The sequence below is a fragment of the Mycteria americana genome, chromosome 6 (genome assembly GCF_035582795.1).
Source record: "Mycteria americana isolate JAX WOST 10 ecotype Jacksonville Zoo and Gardens chromosome 6, USCA_MyAme_1.0, whole genome shotgun sequence".
In the NCBI taxonomy this organism is placed as follows: Eukaryota; Metazoa; Chordata; class Aves; order Ciconiiformes; family Ciconiidae; genus Mycteria; species Mycteria americana.
Genome location: NC_134370.1, coordinates 54,476,721 through 54,499,155, shown reverse-complemented (window position 1 = coordinate 54,499,155; position 22,435 = coordinate 54,476,721). Strand labels below are relative to the sequence as shown.

Sequence of the window (22,435 nt, the reverse complement as noted above, 5' to 3'; positions counted from 1 at the left end):
GGGCAGCTAAGATAGGAAAATTTTAAGTCTCCTGTGATGCTATAACTACTGCGTGCAGGGACTGTAGGTGTGGAACTATAGCGCTGAGACCTTTTGAACCAGCTCAGCTCTTAAAACCTGCTCCCCTTCTTGGACAAAAACACCCCTATCTCTTTGCTGCCTGTTCACTCACCCACCCCCACCTCTTTTTTTTTTTTTTTTTTTTCCTTTTCTCCTCCAATAAACCTCTATATCTGAGAGAATACAGTCAAACCCACCATAAGCAGATTCTTCCTTATCACTTAACATTTTACTTTCCTTTGTCTTTTTTTCCAATAAACATCAGTATCTGTATGCTCAAGGAATACAAGCATGTCAGTAACGGGACTTTTCTGCCTCAATACCTCATTTATGCCTATTTGTTAACTTAGTCCTATATAAGTAATGTTAAGTTACAGCCACTTGGGTCTAAGTTACACTGAACTCGTTACCTCACTTCTCCCCGTGTCTCCTCTTCATGAGTGTGCTGCCCTGATGCAGAAGGCAAGAACCCACTATTACAAAAAAATGGCCTAGACCTCAATGCTCGCTGGGGGAAGGATGTTGAAGCTACTGCGTTTTATCTTCTCAAGCAGGAGACTTTTCTCTCCTGTAGGATAAGCAAGCCTAGCACTTAACTGCAAATAGTCTTTTGAAAAGCATGCTTGATCCCTTGTGTGTATGTGATTCCCCCTGGACTGAGGCTCTAGTTTCTAGCTTCCAGAAACAGCTTCTACAGTCAGTCATCTCTTAATGGAGATGGAGTTCAAAGTGTGCCTAAATTGGGCTTAGGCAATGGTTTAGGAGGGAGGGGATTCAAGAATTTCAGCTGTATCTTAAAGCTTATGCAACTTCTTCATGTCAGCATATGCAGGGTTTTTTAACTGCTCTTAATAAGAAAAAAATGTAATGCACAGCACTTCAGCTGTGCATGGTGAAAGTGGTTTGGCTTGGAGCAAAGGGAGGGGATTTTTTCTTTAGAAATCAGCGCAGTAAAATCCAATAGATGTTATGAAGGGAGCCACTTGTGTATGTAACTGAAAACAAACTGCACAGAGAAGAGACCTGTTCAGCTAACTGCTTCTTGTGTTTTATTTTATGGAGGTTCAGAAGGCAAAGCATGAATGCTGATAACTGTATGGCAAGCAACAGCCACTCTGGTGTGGGAGGCAGACTTAAGCAGTAACACTTTTGCTTTTGCCATTTAAAAGGAGTAGTGCATACCTGCAAGTACCTGGCATAAAAATTCTAGTAGAACTACTTCATGAGTAAGAACAGTGGAGTACTACATTATACATTCATACATGTTTCTATCATATTCAGTTTTTATATACAGTATATGATCTGTTTCTATAAATGTACAGCTCTGCATAAAGACACTTCTTATAACAGGTAGAGCATTAAACATAAATCCAACATGGGCCAGCCATATTATAATATAAATCTTGAAGAAGGCAACATTGTTTAGCATACAGTACTATGTGGTTTTCTGGTTTAACTTCTTACAGTGCCTGTTGGAGTCCCTAAACACATCGGCAAACACAAACCAGTTCCATTACAACTCTGTACAGAATTACTTAAATATACCATCACAGTAGGTTTTTAGATGGTAATATCCCAAATGAGCCTAAATCTTTTTGACACGTAGCAGCATACTTAACATGTTCCCCAGAGTGATCTGCATTAGAGGAAATGTGCATTTAACATTATCTTCAGTAGATAATTAAAAAGGTTACTGATACTTGGCTGAAGGCACTTATTAAATAGGCCTCTTTCAAAGTCCCTGGTCCCAGACTGCAAAGCACCCTTCTGTTTCAGGAAGATGGTAGGTTTGAGCATTCTTTGCTTACTAGGTGTTAAAACCAGGTTTTAAATATAATAAATAATTGGTCAGTATGTCCATTGCTGTATGCTTCTGAGACAAAAGATCAAAGTCTGTGCTGTGGGTAATTTTCTTCCTGCTCATATTTACTGGTGAAAGTACTGCTGAGAATGGCAGATCTTGGAAGAACAGTGTCCTGAAGGCAAGGGAAAACATCTTCAACCACTGGTAACTTTGTGCTAGTTTTTGTCTGATAGTCTTTTATATCTTGGTGACATAATTGTTGGGAAACAGACCTTGTTTCCCTCGTAGTCTTCCTGTCCACCAGCCAGAAGGATCTATGACAAAGAAAGCAAAGTAAGTAGTGAGGTTCTGTAAACCTTTTTGTATACTTTTTGAGGCAGCCTTGCAAAGCTATTCCATGCAGTGAGAGCCTTCTTGTGAAGGACTGAGGAGAAATGATTTGGAGAGCCTGACCTTGCTAATCTTTGGGCCACATCACTATGCCTTATGAGGTTGCTTTGGAGACCCAGAGAGTTGGAACTGCTTTATTACTTTTTGGTTCTTCTGCTATAGCTGTGGTTTAGGCTAATTTTCAGCCAGAGCCTGAGACAGACTTACTCTGTAAATTTACAGATCTGCAGTACCAAGTAATGCACATGTCACTGATCTGTCCCTGACAGGCTTTTAAGTGAACAGGTTTGACTGGTGTGGGTGTGGAGACTTCTCTGCTCCCCAAGCAATCATACAAATTCGCAAGCCTAATGAGGGAAGACAAGTGTGGGGTGGCTCAAAAAGTCATGTCTTAACTACTTTTGACAGTGTACCTTCAAGATTAGTACTTAAGTAACAAAACCTGTGATCTCTACATACCTTCTTTAATTATATCAATCACGTCGTTGGCATTAAAGCTAAGTTCATCTGTGTCCTGAGCATCATATGCATACAGTGCCCTGCACTGTGGTACCTGAGGCTTAGGTTTTGGCTGTGGTTTAGGCCTTCCTCCAGCTGGTGGGGGTCGGTTTGTTGTCTGCCTGCGAACGCTAATGGGAGAAAAAAATGTTAATGTGCTTCAAAGCTTACGACTTGAACCTAAGCTTTATCAACCCTCTGTCCTAACGATTCTAAAGAATATCATAGAACAAGGGAAAAAGGATTCTCTTAAATGTCACAACAATTAAAAAATAGCAATGTAAGACTTCCCTGTGAAAGGGACAAAGTTTGCCATTTCTTTCCTACTGAAATGGATGAATGAATAGGTATTTCCAAACAGCAGTTCAAATGCATAGAAGACATTTTAGTGCTCAGGCTGGAATGTAAACAAATGTGCACATGCAGTTCATGCATATCTTGGCATTTACACAGCTTAGTCTGTCTCTCCCCGTGCCCCAACTTCACCAGGGATTTAGTTTCCAGTATTAAAAACAAAGTTCTAGCTCACAGGCTTGCTACGTTACCATTCTTGTGACTAAGCTGTGAGAGAGACTGCATCTCTTTTAAGTTGCCTCAGATTCCAGGGCCGTCTATGGACTTGTTCTGTTATAGTCAACTCTGAAGCAGCAGGGAGATGCTGCACAAACTCTCTGTCACAGCTGTGACCACTCCAAAGATTAGGAAGGGGAAAGAGGGAAGAAATGCATTTTGCCAGCTCATCAGCTAATAAAGGCTGGAAGAGAGAACAGGTATTAGATGCAATATGTCAGTTTAAAATAAATAATAAATAAATGAGCTGAATGACTAAAAATGTTGCAGCGATGTGGAGGAGACTGAACTGTGATCACGTCATGTGTAACATTACACAGCTCTTGCAGAAAAGGTTTATAGTTACTTGCACGAAGTCCTAGACTTAATTTTTGTCACGACGGCTCTGTCTAGTGCTAAGTTTGGGTAGTGAACTGCACCAGAAAATGAGCTTTGAAGTGTATGGGTTACAGAACTTCAGTTCTACATTTATCTACTGGGGGAGAGGATTTTTCTCCTGTTGTTCAGCATGTATTGCCTTTCCTTGGGATATGATATGTTGTGAAACTAGACCTAGGTATGGAAATAAAAGAATTCAGAGCAAGTCTTAGAAAAGCAGCTCAGCTTTTCTAAAACCAGAGCAGAACAAGAACATCTTAGATGTTTTGCTGGTGAGAGCATGGTGTTTTTAAACTGAGGCTTGTATTGGATTGTTAATGATAGCTAGAAATTAAAGCTGTGATCGTGCCGGTGCATACTTCTTAGCAGCTTTGCTAAACATAAACCTAATTCTAACCCTTAAAAAATGGTATCTATAATGGCTGTGGTTTTGAAATACTGAATTCACAACTCTTCTAGCTCACTCCTTCTGTACAGAGAACACTAGAGCTTTCCCTTTTGAAAAAAGAAGAAAAACTTATCTGAAACCCACTGCTGAATATAGTAATGGTGTTTCTTTTTAGTACATTAATAAAGGAGCTCAAAATGCTCAGGAAGCTAGCCTTGCAAATGTCACCTTTGTAGGAGTACTCTGTTACTGCTGTAAAATGCCTCTAGGATGTTTGTTTTTCATAGCGGTGAATGCATGGGAGAAACCTGAGGATAGTAATGCTGGGAATGGTACTAAACAGGAAGAACTGGAAGGAAGAACAGGCAGAACCCTTCAGGTGTCGGGCATGCCTGCCTCCTCCACTCCTTTGTGAGCCTGACTCCCTGTTCTGGACTGGCTTTGGGTATTGCTCTATTTGAAAGCTGATCTGCTAACTTGGCTAGATTAGTGTTTGGTCGGGTCCCCCTAATACTTGTGCTGGCCAAGGGCAATAACAGTTACAGGCAGTGAGAAGTAAGGTGATGAAAAGGAACACAACTTGTTTTGCTGGCGATACTGGATGGTGAGGCATTAGTATTAACCTGTGCTGGTTTTGGCTGGGTTAATTTTTTTTATAGTGGCTGGTATGGGGCTATGTTTTGGCTTTGTGCTGAAGACAGTGTTGATAATACAGAGATGTTTTAGTTGTTGCTGCACTAGTCAAGGACTTTTCAGCTTCCCATGCTCTGCCAGGTGCAGAAGAAGCTGGGAGGGGGCACAGCCAGGATAGCTGATCCAAACTGACCAAAGGGCTGTTCCATATCATATGACACCATGCCCAGTATATAAAGCTGGGGAAGAAGAAGGAAGGGGGGCACATTTGGAGTGATGGCGTTTGTCTTCCCAAGCAACCATTACCCGTGATGGAGCCCTGCTTTCCTGGAGATGGCTGAACACCTGCCTGACCATGGGAAGGAGTGAAAGAATTCCTTGCTTTGCTTTGCCTGCGCGTGCGGCTTTTGCTTTCCCTATTAAACTGTCTTTATCCCAGCCCACGAGTTTTCTCACTTTTACCCTTCCGATTCTCCCCCATCCCACCCCCCCAGGGGGTGCCTAGTTGCCGGCTGGAGTTAAACCGCGACATAAGCAAATAAAGCCTGACCTCGGCGGTGGCTTGTGGTGCTCAGCTGACTCGCTTGCGTGCAGGTTTCCATACAGAAACCCGTGTGCCCGGATCTGCGTAGTTCCCATGCAACGGCACGGCTTTGCGGTCGCTGCCACTCCCCACGGCTACGCACCGATTAGGAAAACGAGTGGCCGAGCGGGCCGCCGGGCACACTCTTCTCACGGCCCCTTTTTGCAGCCCTTCTGCTGGAGGGAGCTCTGTCCGGCAGACCCGAGCGCTGCTGCAAGCCCGGCCCCTGCGCCGGGACCGCAGGGCGAGGCCCGGCCGCGCCGAGCCGCCCCGGCCCCGCGGCGTGCGGCCTCCCGGCGCCGGCCAGGCCGCTCTCGGGGCGGGCGGGGCCCGCTGGGGCCGCGCCCGGCGCTGCCAGCAGGGGGCGCGCGCCGCACGCGTATGCGCGGGGCCGCTGCGGGGCCGGCGGAGACGGGGCGCGGGGGGGGGGGGGGGGGGGGGCGGGGGGAGAGCGGGGGCAGGGGGGCTGCGCTCGCCCCGTTGTCCTCGACCGGTCTTCGCAGCTGCTGCTCGCTGCCGGGCTGCGGGCACGGCCACGCTGCGGACAGCGTCGCGCTACGCGCTGCTGCTCGGACACGAGACGATAAAATGGCCCTGGAAACGTCCGCTGAAACGTGCCTCGGTAACCGTTAGTACTGGTAGGGACAATAACGGTGTTGTATTAATATTATGGCAATTATACGTTGGTCTTTTGACTGCGTGCTCAGAATATGGTGTTATTAGCATTAACAAAGCATTGAATATGCTGTGTCAAAATACTCCAACTCCTGGACTAGCCCCCTGCTTTCTGAAGTCACACAGATGTAAAACCAAATTATTACCTGCTTGTTTCAATGCTCACCTGAAATTACCATCACTGGGCTGCACTCTACTCCTCTCAGAGTAGGCACTTGCCACCATTTCTGACCAAAATACTATTTTACATTTTGGGAAACACAATTCAATGAACTTGCGGGGTGTACTAGACAGGCAGCAACTCATACATTGCAATGTTAAGGTTAAGAAATTACTTTGCCAGGTGCTTTGTAGATGTTCCCTTACTTACACAGTAGCAGCCATATTGCTACTGCGCGTTGCCCACAGCAGCCCTGGCTTGCCTTGAAAGAAAAAAACCAAACCACAACAAAACCAAAGGAAGAAAACAAAACGAACAACCCTCACTCCCCAACATCCTCTTCCCTCCCTACCTCTTTCCTCAGAATCACGAGCTATGTTACTAAGCGCTCTTTTGTCTTACTTGTGGCTTCCTATAGAGAAGCTTGACTTCCACAAAAGCCATCCAGAGGGGAGCGATGGATGCCTGTTCCCTACTTGTTCTGGTTGCAATTACTGCTGTGGCTGTTTGTGGGGTTTTTTCCTACTGCTCTTGAGCATACACAGTTATCAGTGAAAACTGGGGCAGACAGTGAAGGTGTCATTCTAATACAGTGTCTTTTCTTGGTTTTTTTCTTCCCTTGGACTACATCCACCATAATTGCCATTTAAAACGGTAACTAAGTAATAGAAGCTTTAATATGTGCTAATCATCCTTGTAAACTCGTAAGGCTGAAACAGATGGGGTTGTTGGTGTGTACCCATCACATTAGGAACTGTGGTATGATGCAACTCGTCTTTTTAATCCAACATGATAGTTCCTATCTCATTATGTACTTGGTGGCTGCTACATTTTACAGTAATGCGTGTGTCAGTCACGGTTGTCTGACAGAAATCACAATGGCTTTATCCTATGGCTTATGGGTTTTTGTTGTTACATGAACCGTAGTCTCAAGACAAAGTAGAAGTCCAATATTAGCAAAACAGCTTTAACAGAATAAGTTGACATGCCATGAGAAGATTTCACCACTTAAAGGCATGGAAGTTATTAGTTTACAAAGATGGAAATGTGTCTGAAAGTGTTAGCATATGCTGACAGTTTTGAAATTGTTAAAATAAGCAGTAGTGGCCACTTGTTTCTGATTTCTTTCTTATTTGAAGACCAATCTTAAACAAAAAAAATGCTCTAAATATGCTTACAGTATCTTATGGCTAACACTTGATGCACAGTGGGGAAAAAATGACTGCTATTAGTACAACTGAAAAGACACTCTGTACACGCCTAATTTTGCTGGAGGGCTGACCACCCCTACTCTTGGTGTTTAGGAACTGGCACGCCCCTACTTAGCAACCCTGTGCACTACTGTTGATATTATCTATCAATGCTGTGTACGCTTATTTATTATTTATTTGTTTTCTATGAGGTGTCTATTGCTCACTAGAAGCAACGTTGTAAGTAATATGCTAAATCAGTGCTGTAGCCAGTTGGATCAACACAAAAGAGAAGGCTTAGGCCAACAGGAGAAATTAGTGCAGAACATCTGCTAAGGAGCTTGGCTGCTGACAGCTGAGAAGGGTCTGTTGGTACAAAATGTTGCTCTTCATACGGTTAAAAATAAATAATTTTTTGCTGCCTCTAAGAACCCGCATTCATGTGGATCACTGGAGAAGGGGACTGAGCTGTTCCATCTAATCCCTCAAAATATTCCAGGGCTGAGGGCAAATATGTTAAGGGGCTGCAGAAGATCAGGTGGAAACTTGGTGAAAGTTTGACTTAATCTTGATTTCTCCCAGATTACCCCAACTGCAAGCTCTTCCGTATTTGGCAAAATGATTTCCTGTCAGGCCTGGGAGCTTGGGTCACAACTGACAGCTCAGAGTAAAAATATCATGACTGCTTAAGTGTTAGTGAGCAACAACAACAATCCTTGAATGTGGCATGTCACTGCTGCATTACTTCGGACAATGTATGATAAGGGTGAAAGAATGCAATATTAGAATGGGATCATGGGAGATTTTTAAATACTCGGGCACTTCATTTGGCAAAATTCTTATTACAGCAGCGTCGCTGGTTTTACTTCAAACTTTTACATAACCTTCAGGGGATATATGGTGCTCTCTAGCTGTGTTGTGGTAAGCAAAGGCTCAGACTCTGCAATGAGTCAGTCAGGGCACTGGTGCAACAAAAATGTAACTGCTGTCAGCCAGCTGTCTGTCGGAGGCTGGGCTCCAGAGGCCATCTCACTACAGAGGGAGCTAACAATCTGTTGGAAGGGAGGGAAGCTGAGGAGGACATTGAACGTAATTTGCTAAGAACCTGCAAATACAGGGTTCTCAGCAGGGAAAGTCCGAATTTCCCCTTGTTTTTCCCCTCAATATTATTCGGACAGAGATGTAAGAATGATGGCTTGGTCAACGTACACAGGGCTTTCCTACTTAACATTGAGGTACTTATCATCTATGTTTACTTGAAGAGCTGTGGCCTCTAGAATTGTGTCTGCACTAACCATTACTATGCAAAGTTATTATACCTTACCACAGTGAATTTTTATTCTATCTGCTAATGTAGCTTTCCTTGTTGATTTAATATGCCCTCGGACAACCAGCTGTTACGAACAGTAATCTCTCTGAGACACGGTTTCATCAGAATTAAATCATACAAATAGGAAGTTACCAGCAAGAAGAAACACAAACTGCTTATTCAAAGCCAGATTATTTCTTTTTTTTTGCTGGAATTGCTGAATAGGCAGCAGTCTTTGACAATTAAGTGGCACTCAAATTCCCACTATAGTAAAGCTCCACTAATGTTCTACGAGAGAGTGGAATACGAGGGCTGAGTTAAAGTACAAACTGTTCAGTCATTGAAAAACTTAAAGTTTTGTAAGGCCTTTAACATTCTGGAGCACTAAGATCCCATAAATATTTGACAGAAGACTTCTGTCTTCGTGATTTCCATAAATCAGAGGTTTTGCCTGCTTCTGGATTTTCAGTCAAGGTCCGGAGCAGCTAGTTTCAGAGTTGAGAACAACTTGTTCTGCTTCCCTCCACTAAGACTGATTTCTTGGTTTAATCTTTCTACTACTTCTGGTGATTGTTTTGATGCTTTTGACTCTTGGCTATTGGGAAATAACCTGGTTACAACAATAAGATCCGCCCACCCACAAATCTTGTAGGATTGTCGTTGTAACATATTCTGGAAGGCTGCAGCTTAGAATTCCAAATGATGCTGAAATAATCTTGAATGTCACGCGGCCAAGCCTTTCTCCTAAAAAGAAGTACAAGTCTGGTATATGAGTTGGGAGTCAAAAGCTGAAACAAAAGGACTATTAGCCAGCATTTCTGGGCATGACACTTGCCCTAAAATACCACATCTACTGTTTAGAAGGGAAAGAAGGCCTAGTTAAACTCTGCCAAGTTTCTTAATATCCTTAAGTAGAAGGTACCATGCAACTTTAAGATATTAAACTAGAACTGGTTCACCTTCATTCCTAAAGGCCTATGATAGAATATGTGTTTTGAAATCCTATGGAAGATGATGATGTCTTTGAGTACAGCTCAATAGCACAATCTAGTCATCTATGTACACAATATAAGTTTATCAGTCATGAACAGTTTGAGTATGTGAAGCTATTTACAAAAATTGACACTTTTTTTCTCAGATTTAATGTAAAATCTTACCCGGCTGCTCCTTGGTCAGGTACTTTCAGGAAATCCAAGCTTTCTGGTTGCTGTGAAATCTTGCCTGATCCTCCTGAAAGTTGCCGTGGTAAAGTTGGCCGTGCCATATTTGTATACAGGTTTTTCTGACTGGCCCGTTGATTTCCTGGGACATGGGGAAGTGGTACAAACTGTGGGGGATTTATTACTCCATTTTGCTGCTGACCTAGAAGTAAATAAAGTGTGAACACATGCAGTCCAAACTACAGCTCAATGAAGGTAACAGTTTCCTTGTGTTGGTGGCTCAGCTGTCAGTTAGATTCAACTGCCAGCTATCAAGGAACTTGGAAACAAAATAATGTTGAAATCTTAAAGTGCGATTTATACACAGTTTCAGGTCTGTTGGTGATCTGTTCTGGGTTCACGTCTTCATGGACTTGTGCTCAAGTTTGAGACATGTGCCTTGAATGTTACAAGCAAGCAAGAAGATTAGCTCTCAGCTGAATTCAACCTTATTAATGTTAGCTAGCATGTAACCACCACACCTCTATTTAAAACACTGTATAAAATTTTATCCAGATAAGGGTTGATCTAAAGCTAGCTAGAATTGCTGGGGCTATCTTTTTCTTTTTAAGTTCAAACTCCATCCAACTCCCTGAATACTGGGTAGACTGTTTTTTAAGTTGCTATAAATATTTGTGTATTTTAACAAGCAAGGCAGTTTTTCATGTTTTTTGTTTGGTTTTGGTTTTGTTTGGGTTTTTTGTTGTTGTCGGTTTTGGTTTTGTTTTTTTTTTTTTTTTAAAAAAAAAAAGCCTTGCTGCTACTTTGATAGCTCAAAAAGAGTTTGAATTTTCTAAGTGGTGACAAAGGTAAATGCCTTTAAATAATTATGCCTCTGCTTGAATTTAAAACAAACCCACCCGTGTCTGAAGTACTTACAGGATCAAGGCCTAAGAAGCTCAATTCTGCATGCTTTGTATTCCTAAACCCTCCACTGAATAAAATGGGAGCTATGCTTATATTAAAAATCAGATCAGTTAATGCTGTGGGTGATCCTCTCCTTTTTCCCTTGTGATTATGCCTGTTGAAAATTAGCAGAATGAATAGCTGTGCAGAGAGGAGAATTCATAATCATGATACTTGGAAAAACCGTACTGCATTCAACAGCTGGTCTTTGCTTCTGATACTCTCTTGATACAGGAGTATCTTCTGATACTACTCAAGCAGAGCTTAAGTAGTCATAAACTCATACATAAAACTCACTTTGGGGCCCAAGCGAGTATGGCACATACATTATGGTTATATAACTAAAGGTTTGTTTTATCCTGAACATATGCATAACAGCCTGTTCAGCTACTGGACCATTAATTTCAAAACAGATGTGAAAATAGCAGAATACATTTCAAGTGATCAAGGACAATGGTCCACAGTGTTACTTCCCCACACTGCGAGAGCAGGATGGAGAGAATTGTTTGGGACTTTCAAGGAGGAATGTGCCCAAATCATGCAAGTGCCTCAGACTCCTTGAAAGTCTGGACAATCTAATTGGAACTCTTTCATAACAGCTGTCTTCAATCTTATTTTTCCAGCTATAATTGGTTACTTTACAAAAGAGTTTGAATTAAAAAAAACCCAAACAAACAAACAAAACCCAAAAAACCCCAACATGTTAAGGTAATTGATTTGAGGTCCGTATGAAAGACTTCTACTCATCTTTTAAACATGATACCCTCATGCATAAGGGTCAACACAGCATTTATCTTCAGTAGTTACACTTATCCTGCCCAGACACTACAGTGTGGTCTCGCTGGTCCATGAACATTCTAGTTAAACTCCACAGTTGAACACGTGGGAAACAGCAGGTCAATAGAATATTGTTCTCTCCTTGGAGTTCAAAGGCTAAACTAATTTTTTCCCTCTAGGGCAGAGGTGAAACACCCTGATGACATCAATCCCATGCAGAAAGTTAGCCCAGTGTCTTGCTGCACACAGAGGCAGGCTCTTCTCTAATTAGGACTCTCTGTTGACATGTCTGTTCAGGAGCTGTCATAAGCACTGGGGGGGGGATATATGATTACAAAAGGCCATACCACAGGTATGGGCATCCACTGGTGCCTTGGACGCGCGTGCAAATCTACATCCAAACTACCTTACCTACACCAGGCAAGTGTGGGCTTGGTCTGCAGGCACAAGGCTTCTTCAACCAATGTTTTTGTCTTTTTCATGTAGCTCTAAAACTGCTGAAAGAGTTTTTGAAATACAAAAACAGACTTCCCTTGCTTTAAGTCATCCTGTATGAATATTTACTATGTGTGTTTGCAGACAGGTTAACTCCTCTAACTACATTAACTTCCCACTTTACTACAAGTAATTCTTGTCATGCAGTCTTAGTTTGACTCATACAGCTATGAGGTTTTACTAGGATTGGGAATTGCCTAGTTAATTTGGTGACCAAGACTGGGTGCACACCCCACTTACACCATTAGCATTGTGCTTCTCAATAAACAGCAGCTGACTGAAAGAGACCCCTTTGTTAAAAAAAAAAAAAAATCTGGGAGCGTAAGTAAAAAAAATAACCACTTGGGAAATGTTGGGTCAATGGAATATTGTTCTCCCCTCTGAGTTCACAGGCTAAATTAATCATATCTCTCAAGGGCAGAAGTGAAACACCCTAATGATATCAATCCCATGCAGAAAAAGCCATGCTGCTTACTGGCACAGCTGATATGTCTCAGCATTCAGGATACACAAAAGTTGTTATGTCACAGGATAGGACAATGAGCCATAAATTGCATTCTCTTGTTTATTGGCACTGAGAGCAGTTTCATTGCAAAGCATTGTCTATGGCTCAGTAAGTGTATAGCTTTTACCCTAGAAAGGAAAGTGGAGAAGACTACAGAGTTGGTTTTAGATTCAGTGTCTTATACTAAGTGGCTGAACATGCCAGACTCCACGACAACCAGGATATCTCTGGTGGAATACCATTTTGATTGTCTGCAGACTCCAACAATACACATCATAAAATGCCTACAATGTATGTTTTCCAGACAGGATATTTTAAAGAGGATTTTAAACCCTAACTATGATTTTTTAATGGGTAAAAATTACCAGATGACAAGAGTAAAGTGAAAGCCTGAATTTGGAATTTTGTTTTTGCCCGAGGCTAAGAGAACTTACCAGGAGGAGGTGGTGCAGCTCTCATAGGATAAGTCTGACTTTGAGACCTGTTGGAATACCCTCCACTTTGGGTAAGGTTCCGTCTAGTAGGACCTAAAAGAAACCAGCAATATTTTGTTACCCTTTCACAATTACATTAATTAGGTAAGTCCTTCTGGCTGCCAGACCCCTACTCCGTGATCAGAAAGAGCTGATCTACAGGAATAATGAATCGGACTCCTACAGTGTTGGCCAGGTTGTGCTAAAGCTTTAGGTGCAACAAGGATGACTTAGGCATATCTCCCTTTAGTTCAGCCACAGGATATAAAGTAAAGCTGTCTCAAGGCTACAGTAAACAAGGCCCAAAAGACCGTTAGCTTTATGAACTTGTTTATAAACCATGGATAGCTATCACAGCAGTACTTTTGACTATACTGTTTCTGATCAGCAATTAGTATGAGAAAAAGGCAGGACATGAAACCTGAGAGGCTGGTATATTTGCAACTCAGTCTTTGGTGATGTACAGAGGCTACCTTTTCTCATATCACAACCTGTCCTGATGCAGACCTTTCTTCATCAGCAAGACTGTAGGAACTGCAGGAGCTCAAACCATAGTGAAAGACTCTTCCCCAAAATGCTTGGCTAATTGTGCCACTTGTACTATGTCACCTGATTAAATGCCCTCATTTCTTTTGCCACAGGGCAAAGAATTTCAGACATTTCAGAAACAGTTGGTATATAGCAAAAGTAACACAATTCCAGCATGACTGTAGAGCAGCAGGGAATTCTGCTGTATCATTAGGATCTATAACTTGGTTCTTCTTTTAAGTGTCACAGAGACATATTAAAGAACATGCTGAGGCTAGAGGCAAGCAAGGAGAGAAAGAGTCAACCATTCTCTAAAAATTTCTGAACCATTCACTAATTTCTAAAGGAAATTCATACTTACGGGAATTCTTTGGTAGCCCTGGTCCGATGCTGATCTGCAGCACCTTATTACTTGGCTTGAGAATGGCTATATCTCCTTGGCCTTGCATAAATTGCACTTGTCGAGAGCCACCACTGCTCCAGGGCCCCCAACTCTCCTTTTTCAGCTTCACTTCAAGTCTAACATAAGCACATGAACACGTGAATAAACAAAAAACAGAGAGCATTTCTATGTCAAATCAGGACAATATCATTTGGCAGCAGATAACTTAGAAGTATAAAAATAAAAAGCTTAGACTGAGAATCTGTATTCCCCGAGTGACTTAGCTGACATAGAACACCTAATTAAATATCTTTTTCATGCTTTTTTAAATGTTCTTCTTAATTGATGTTTTAACTTTCCTGGTAGAGCTACTCAAAGGAAGTTTAAGATGCCCTAGAGACAATGGAGAGTACAGTGAGCTTTGAGGAAAAATATGCAAAGGTCTGAGTAAGAGATGTGTCTGCCATCAAACATCACTGCCTCTGCAGCAGACTCTACTGGAGCAAGCTGGAGCACTCCGTTCCTAAGCATTCTTCTGTATATACATACATACACATCTAATGTGTACATATACACATTATATACATACACACATATATATACACACACACACTAGATGTATATGTATGTATATACATTGGCATGTATATGCCAATATATGCTTTAGGAGTGGGCCTTGTGCATGTTCTGGGAGTAAACATTTTGCATACATCAATCTTTCCAATTTAATTTTTTTTCCACGCGCATGCACACACACACATATTCTTTCCCAGCATTTCCACACTATCCATCTGCTCTGAACTGTAATCAGATATGAGCTAAGGAAGTTATGGTTTGGTTTTGGGCAAGACCCCAGAAGTACAATACGTTACATCTTACGTGAACAAAAAATTTACTCCTGGTACTGGCTTTGGATTCCCAGTGTATAGGAGTATACACTACGGGAATGTTCCACACTTCAATTGTCCTCCTACACCCTTTCTCCTGTTACCTTTTATAATTCTTCCACTTTTTCAAAGGAAATAAAATAAACATACAAATCCAAGGCCTGCTGTTGCTAATCTACTTAATGGGTAGGAGTATTAACAAAAGCACATGTTTGTTGGGATAGTTTCCAGCATGTCCTTATACAGCTAAAATGCACATCAAACATTCTGTAGCTTTTCAGGCTTGTTTCTAAAAAATGTTCCCAATATCATTTACTTAATGAGGCTGCCTTAGAATTATCCTCTCACCCTGCTGTCCCCACAACTTCAGAATGTCAGAGTCGTACGTTATGTCTCCGGAATCGTCTTTCCAACTCTTCATCATGATGTTTCCACTCCTAGGTCAAGGTTAAGGAGTTGGAAGAGGATGCTCCCTTCTCATGACGGGAAACAGCAGCCACCACAGCGATGGAGAGCTTGCACTATGGTTGCACATTACTTGTGCAGTGACTGGCCTGGCCCTTGCTGTGGGGCCACAGCTCTGCTGGCACAGAGCTGCTCTGTAGCACAAAGCTGCAGACCCTTGAGCCTGACGCCATGTTCAGTAGAACGAAGGCAACTCTTCTATGCACACAGACAGCGGAAAGCGGCAGATGGCCCAGTACAATCCTAACCTATTACTCTGACAAGCTAATCAGAAAGTCTGGTCTCCTTGCACATATAGATTTTTACACTGTGCTGCCTCTTACTATTTTAAAACAAAGCATAGGGTCAGGAGCTCAAGATCTAGCACTCGCTCATTTGCCTTGGCAGCAAGAACAAAGACTATTTATTCTTAAAAGCCCACTGAAAAAAACATAACTCACGTATTGCTAAATTTCAGAGGTAGTTTTCTTTGTGTTTTCTCTTCGTATCGTTTTGATAAGAGGCTTAAAAACTCCGTTTTGAAGACCGATTCGAGCAAACTATCATATTCCTGTTCATGTAGAATGAAAATGTCATCCTGCATTGTGCTGAAAAGAAATCAGAGCATATACCATTCAGATTAAAATTTCATCAGCAAATACAGCCAGCATTATAATGACATTTGCAGAGTATTCATGGTTAGTTTTTAAAAACATAAGAAAGTCCAAGCAGCATTAATTATAGTCTTGCTTTCTGAGAACAGGTTTGGGTTTTTTTCAGGAGTTGATATGGAATATCTGAAACAATCCTTTTTGAGAGACTGGAATGCTACTTAATCATTTTACAGTAATTACTGTTATCAAGAGAACATGTGCTATTAAAGTTACAATTAAAGTCCACCTCTTCAATAATGGCAAAACTTGTGAGTAGAGGTGAATTGGAAACTTGAAGGTTACTTAAGTAAGACTGAAACCCAAAGCAAGCAAATTCGGAATGAAAGCTTTCTACTTTCCATTGGCTTTGGCTTGGACTGGTTTAGCACAGTATACAAACCAGGCATGCTGGGTTCCATTGCCAGCTTTGGATCAACTCCTATTTACACCTGCTGAAGATGCTGCAAACCACTTCACAGAAAATTATATTCACATCAGTAATTTGCAAGGCTGATTTCTGCCCTTCCGGAGTGCCCACAGTAAAAACAGTTCTGTTGCATTCTAGCCAGGATAACTATTGTTCCAGCATGCTTGTAATTTGTTTATCTGTGTACTGTTCTTCCTTTTAACAGCATGTTGGCATACTTCCTAGCTATAACTACATTGGTGCCTGTCTGCTTCTGCATCCTCTCTACAAAGAGGTATAAGCAAAGCTTTCCAAACAAAACTGCAAGACCTGAAAATGGAGGCCATGGGTCCCCCCTTACTTCCTGACTTGAACAGCATATAAGCAACCATAGGATGCTCTGGTTCAATTTGCTGATCCCACAGTAAACTAATTGTATTTTGAAGCTGGTTAGCATCCCACTGGATGAGCTTACAGAACCAGGTCACTGCATGGGAGCGCAATGTTAGATCAGACACAAGAAAATGGTGGGAGCATAACGACAGAGGGAGGGGACTGCCCCTTGGGCAGCCCCCCACATTTGCATTGGATTAGAAGTCACAGAAACCTCTAGTTTCATATGTGATTTCATAACCAGTTTAAATCAAGTTAAAGTTGTTGTGCTGTCAGAAGGGGCAGCCTTCCCTCTGCCCCTCACCCTTTTTATTCATGCACATTTCTGTTCCTTCTCTCATGCTAGAATCTATCCCCTGCCCTTTCCTGGTAGATTAATTTTCTGCTTTCCTTACTTTTCAATGTCTCATCCATATCTCCATGCAGCCACCTGAGTGCTAGCAAGTGTAGGAAAATGTGTGGCTGGGAGAAGAGACAGCACAGGACTTTCGACAGCTGTGCAGAGCTGAGAATTGCTTAACCTTATCACAAAACAACTATCACATCACCAGCGTGGTACTTCACAAAATGGAGTACAACCAAGGAAGAAAGGAGCATTAGTTAGATATTGTTAAGTATTCCTGGCAGAAAATGTGTGGCTCCTTTTCATGGTTGTTTAGTCCACTGCATGGAGTCTGAAGCCAAAGCTTCTCTGCTCTTTTGTCAATGTTGTTGGTCAATCTTCTGCTGCTATTACTAGTATCAGAAAATACTATTTTATAATAGCAATTTATTTCAATACATTAGATTATCACCTCCTAAGTGAAAAAGGCACTCTCAGTTTGCATTTCTCTGGAGAAATGGACCTTTCAAAACCTGTTGGATTTAGAATTAACATTCATTAAGAGTTTTCACCATGTTTTCTAAAAAACAGTATACGTAACTCAGAAGTGTGAATGTCTGCATTGCAGTAGTTAAGGCTGTGGAAAACCAGGCAGGCTTTCCTGCCTGGACTTTGGCAGCCAGGTCAAGGGCAAGCCAAAGTTACATACCTATCACTAAGAAACAGCTTCTTTCAATGGTTTGTATAGCAATCACACAAAGAAGGTGCTGGTATCTCACCTAAATCTATGTATGTATTGTTTCAACATTTCAGAGTAACTCCAAAAGTAAATTAAATTAATTATAGCACATAAGGAACTCCAATAACATTCAGCTCAGAAAGAAAAAGCCTCCACCTTCTATCAGAGACAAAATTAGGTCTATTGGCTCTCATCACTGTTTTCTGATCCTAATTACCTAGCAATCAACAGCTTTCCACTTTGAGCATGCTCCTCCCTTTTCCTCTCCCAGCTGGTTTGTCTGATTGCTGACTCTATAAATCTGAAAGGGGGGAGCAGGCCTAGCTTTTTGACCCTCGCTTTTCATCTGGTTACTGAAGACTACAACTCCCTCTACAGACTGTGAGTACCTTTTTATGCAGAATTAAAAATACCTCGATAGTGCTGCTAGAGGTGCTCTTGACTGTCAGGTATGAAAATACAATTCTAACCCACTTGTGATATTAGGTAAAGGATGAGTTGTATCACTGCCTGTTTTTCTAAAAATCGACCTACCACCTGTGTGCTCCATAATCTCCTTTCAAATTCTGAAATCTTTCCCATAGTTTGGAAAAGGGTGTATTAAATTACAAACTCACCTAATTAGTATTCAAAATAGCAATAAGAAATCTATAAAAATAGAGTAAGAGCATGACCTCCTTCCTTATCATCATGCAAATCTAGAGCCTCAGCAAGGTTCTGAATGAGACAAGTAAGAAAAACCTACAGTAAATATCCAGTCAGTGGTTCTATTTTTGCTGATTTGGCAAAGAGTCTGACTTCACAATACTGTTAGGATGTCCTGTGTCGCTCCTTATCAGATGAATTATAAAGCTCAGTTATTTATTGTTACTAAAAACGCAAGAACATTTCCATGAGAAGGTTGTAATTTTCAGTACCCTGCACAAATTCCAAGTTGGGCATGTGCACTTTAAATTGCAACTCCTGTAGTAATTTAAATTGTTATGTAGTGTTAATTGCCGTTAATACATATCAATAGTGCTGATTATTCTGCCTTTATTGTGTATAAGTGTATTGACACAAGCGTACATCAATATATTGTGCATGAGCTTCTTGAAAGATATTGTTTAGATAGCAATGCAAGAATACAGTTAGTCTCTCTCCCCCTTCCATTTAAAATAGATTTCATTTTGTATTGATTTAGTTAAAATTTAATATTGCATGAAAAATATAACAAATAAGAATTGAAACTTATAAAACTTTGAGGCTGCAATACAGAATAGAGCTAAATCCATTCTCGATAAGATCATGAAGAATGTTATTGCAATTATTTTTTTCCAGTGCAGAAATTTAAAATTAACTTCAAAACCAGTCAGCAATCAATTATCTTAGAGGTGCAGAAAATTTAAACTGTAGAGACAACAAACTGGAGTTTTGAAAACACATGAGAGAATGCAAGTTAGAGCCAACACAATTTTTGCTTTGAGCCTGATGTCTGAAAAACTGTTTTGGTGGTTTTTGTTGGGTGTCATCCGTTGTGTCCCTGTCCCCCCCTCCCAATACATAGTTAGCAATACATGTACTAAATAAAGGTTTCACTCTAGTTTTACTAATTGAAGACTGTTAAATATTACAAGTGCTAACTCCTGTCACTAAGACAAGGTTACCTCAGATTCGAGAGAAGCAGTAACTTCTGCAGCCAAAGCGTTGTAATACTACTAAGCTGCTTCAATATGGAGTTAAGAGATCCCTTGATTAAGACCCATTTTGAACTCAGGCCACACTAACATGGTAACAGGGAAAAGCCCTCTTGCCCCCATAGGTTTTTTAGGGTTTGGTTTCAGAGGAATACTTGGACAGTTTGATAGCTTGTAATTCTCTATGTACTTTTAGCATATACAAAACCCAATGTTTTTTACAACAAATTAAAATCAATAATCTAAGTTCAAACCATTATTGGATATAGAGTAACATACTACTTCCTCTGAACTAAGCACATTTGGTTTTGCTTCAGAAGGTTCTGTGCAACTCTTATTTACATGCGAGAGGAGTGTAACAGCTTTTGCTAACTTGGCAGGCAGCCATCCTTTTAGCTGACTCAATGTGACTATGCCTTTGGAATGCTACAGGCCCAATTCAAGCGTCTGGCTGCAATCTGTTCAAGATTTGCACAGCACACAGTCCAAACTTGGAGCACTAAAAAGACAGGTTCCACTCTCACTTTTAACCTAGATCTACTACAGTTATTTCGTTGCAACTTTTGTTATAAAAGATGTATGATAAATAAACCACAGGTTTTGAAAATGGTACTGGGAGCAGACACATCTTGCAGACCTTTCCCTAAACTTGAAATGGCTGTGAAGAATTCTGCACAATGTGAAATCTGCTTGTTTTAAGTACTGGATAATGTCTGCGAGAAGATTTCTGGCTATGCTAATGGGAATGTTTTATAAGCATATACTAAAAAAATCTTTGCAGTAGCTATCAATACACAGTACTCAAGTGTAGACTTGTATTCTGTTAAAATAGTAATTTATTTCAATATCTGAAGTACATTTGTTGCCCTGGATCAGTATTCTTTTGTATTAAATTACACTCAGCTACCAGGTCTGACAAACTGCAATAACAAATGCAGAGGTATCCAGAGACTTTGTTCACTCATCTTCAAAGGGATGAAATGATATAGGCAAGAATTCAGCCTTCATCAATCAGCTTATTTCCCCCGTCCTGCACAAATTTCTCTGTCAATGGAAAGATATTTTCAAGATACTGACCTTAGAGAAACGGAAAGAATTCTCTCTACTTCCATCCTTCGCTTTAAGACTTCCTTCACTTGGCCTTTCTCTGGACCCTGCTTTATCTTTTCACGCCCAATCAGGTATATGCACTTTGGAGTGAGGACAAGATCTCGCTTCACGCTCTGAAACACAAAATTGTTTGAAAATACAGAGCTATGCAGAGATCAATGCACTAATGTTGTGATGCTGTTCCAAAGATATAAAATGTACTATCATTTGGGGCAATGCTGTTAGTCTTTGGTTCAAGTGAAAAAAAAATACTGATGTGATCAATCACACAACCTCAGAGTCAGATTGCGCAGGACACGAAAGTAGCTTTGTTCTCCATTTCCTAACTAATGTAGCTTTCGGCCCAGCAAGTCCCATAAAGCCTTCATCCTGGGACAATAGGTTTGACAACGGCAATGTTCCAATCACAAGGGTGTAACTGCTTCCCTATCTGTCTTTTAGGTCAAAGACACTTTTTTCAAGCTGGTATCCTAGATGATATGACACTAACATGGTGGAGTTTCTGTTAAAGGATGGTAAAGACATCTGTAACCCCCTAGGAGAACTAATCATTAGTGGATGTTGGTCTTAAACCTACCTTAAACCGTCTATCATATTTAGTTACGGTGTCTGCAAAATCAATCTTCTCCCGTTTGCCCACAAACTGGCGTAGCTCTGGATGGTCCTCCATGCCTATGTAATCTCCCACAAAATTCCTGTTAATGCTGTTCCGTCTTCTCTCTTTCTTGTTCAGCAATAGGTCTGATGCTTAAATACCAAAAGTAAACACTGATTAATAGTATTTACTGAATTTTCTGAACTCATGATCTAAAAGAGCTAACTGTTTCAAGCAGAACTTCTTGGGAAGAAGTGATAACCAAATTGTTTATAATATGGAAAAAATAGTGAAGCACTGCTACTAATTCTTTATATAAGGATCCATGTGACTATTAAATCCATTCCTAATAAAATACACAGATGGGCTGATGAATCGGGAGCACTTCTGGAACTAAGGAATTTCTCACTCATTGCTAGAAATTAAAGACTTAACTCTTCCAAACCCAGAATGTTGTTCATTCCCATAACCCAGGTCACACATGCAACTAAGCATTACAGTCCTTGGATTGATTTGTATCATCTACAGACCATCTAGGTCCTGTATAACTGTGGGAAGTTTTTCCTTTTTCACTTCCCCTGAAACATCCCTGATCTCTGTCCTACTCAGTCTGGCTTTGTTTTGAGAGCAAAACACTGGGTAGTCCAAGAAATCCATGCATGCAGAGCAGCCAACCTCATCAGTGATACCTTAGGGGTCCAACAATTTCCAGTCATTCCTAGACAGTCATCTGCAATGCAATGGTTTGCTCTATAGAGAGGGAGATACTTCCTTCATCTCTTGTGGCACTCCTTCTATTCCTGGAACCACATGTGAAATACCTGTCATCAGAAGTTATGACCTACCTTCTTCTCTCATCTGTACGTATTTTTTCCTGGCCACATACTTCCTCCATGCCTTCTGGATGGCCCTGGCATACCCATCATACTTCCTTTCTCTCATCTCTTCTAATAAAAATAGCTGTACAAAGAGACAGTACAGTGGGTCAAACATTTTACATGAAGAGTTCAAGAAAAAGCCATTATTTTACTTTCAACAACTTCCCAGTGCATTTCACTGTAGATCCAAGCTGGTGCCTCTACCACAACTATGGGATCTGAGATCAGAATGTTAAAGTAACCTTTTTCTAGAAGAAATCTCTGATGCTTGAATGGTTCTGGCTCTTACCAGTCTACCCATTAATCTTGATACCCAATGATGAAGAAAGAGGAATATGGATTCTCCCTGAAATATTCTACTGGTGCAACTCAAGGTTCTCCACTGGGCATCCATCCAGCCTGCATCTTCACATTCTCCAAAATTCACAT

The 22,435-nt window shown here is 41.1% G+C and overlaps 1 protein-coding gene across 2 annotated transcripts in view; it reads right to left on the bottom strand.

Annotated features, from left to right (window-relative positions):
- Window positions 1–230: 230 nt before the first annotated feature.
- MYO1E (myosin IE) overlaps window positions 231–22,435 on the bottom strand; it is a 97,831-nt gene continuing 75,626 nt past the window's right edge. The window contains exons 20-28 of one of the 2 annotated variants that reach the window (XM_075505892.1): window positions 21,974–22,088; window positions 21,111–21,280; window positions 20,501–20,646; window positions 15,696–15,842; window positions 13,883–14,040; window positions 12,955–13,047; window positions 9,796–10,000; window positions 2,714–2,883; window positions 231–2,178 (exon numbers count right to left, since the gene is read on the bottom strand). In XM_075505892.1, coding sequence (XP_075362007.1) covers window positions 2,102–2,178; window positions 2,714–2,883; window positions 9,796–10,000; window positions 12,955–13,047; window positions 13,883–14,040; window positions 15,696–15,842; window positions 20,501–20,646; window positions 21,111–21,280; window positions 21,974–22,088 — 1,281 coding nt within the window. In that variant the 3' untranslated portion in view covers window positions 231–2,101. The remainder of the gene's footprint in view (window positions 2,179–2,713; window positions 2,884–9,795; window positions 10,001–12,954; window positions 13,048–13,882; window positions 14,041–15,695; window positions 15,843–20,500; window positions 20,647–21,110; window positions 21,281–21,973; window positions 22,089–22,435) is intronic. The other variant, XM_075505893.1, reaches the window with a different exon arrangement.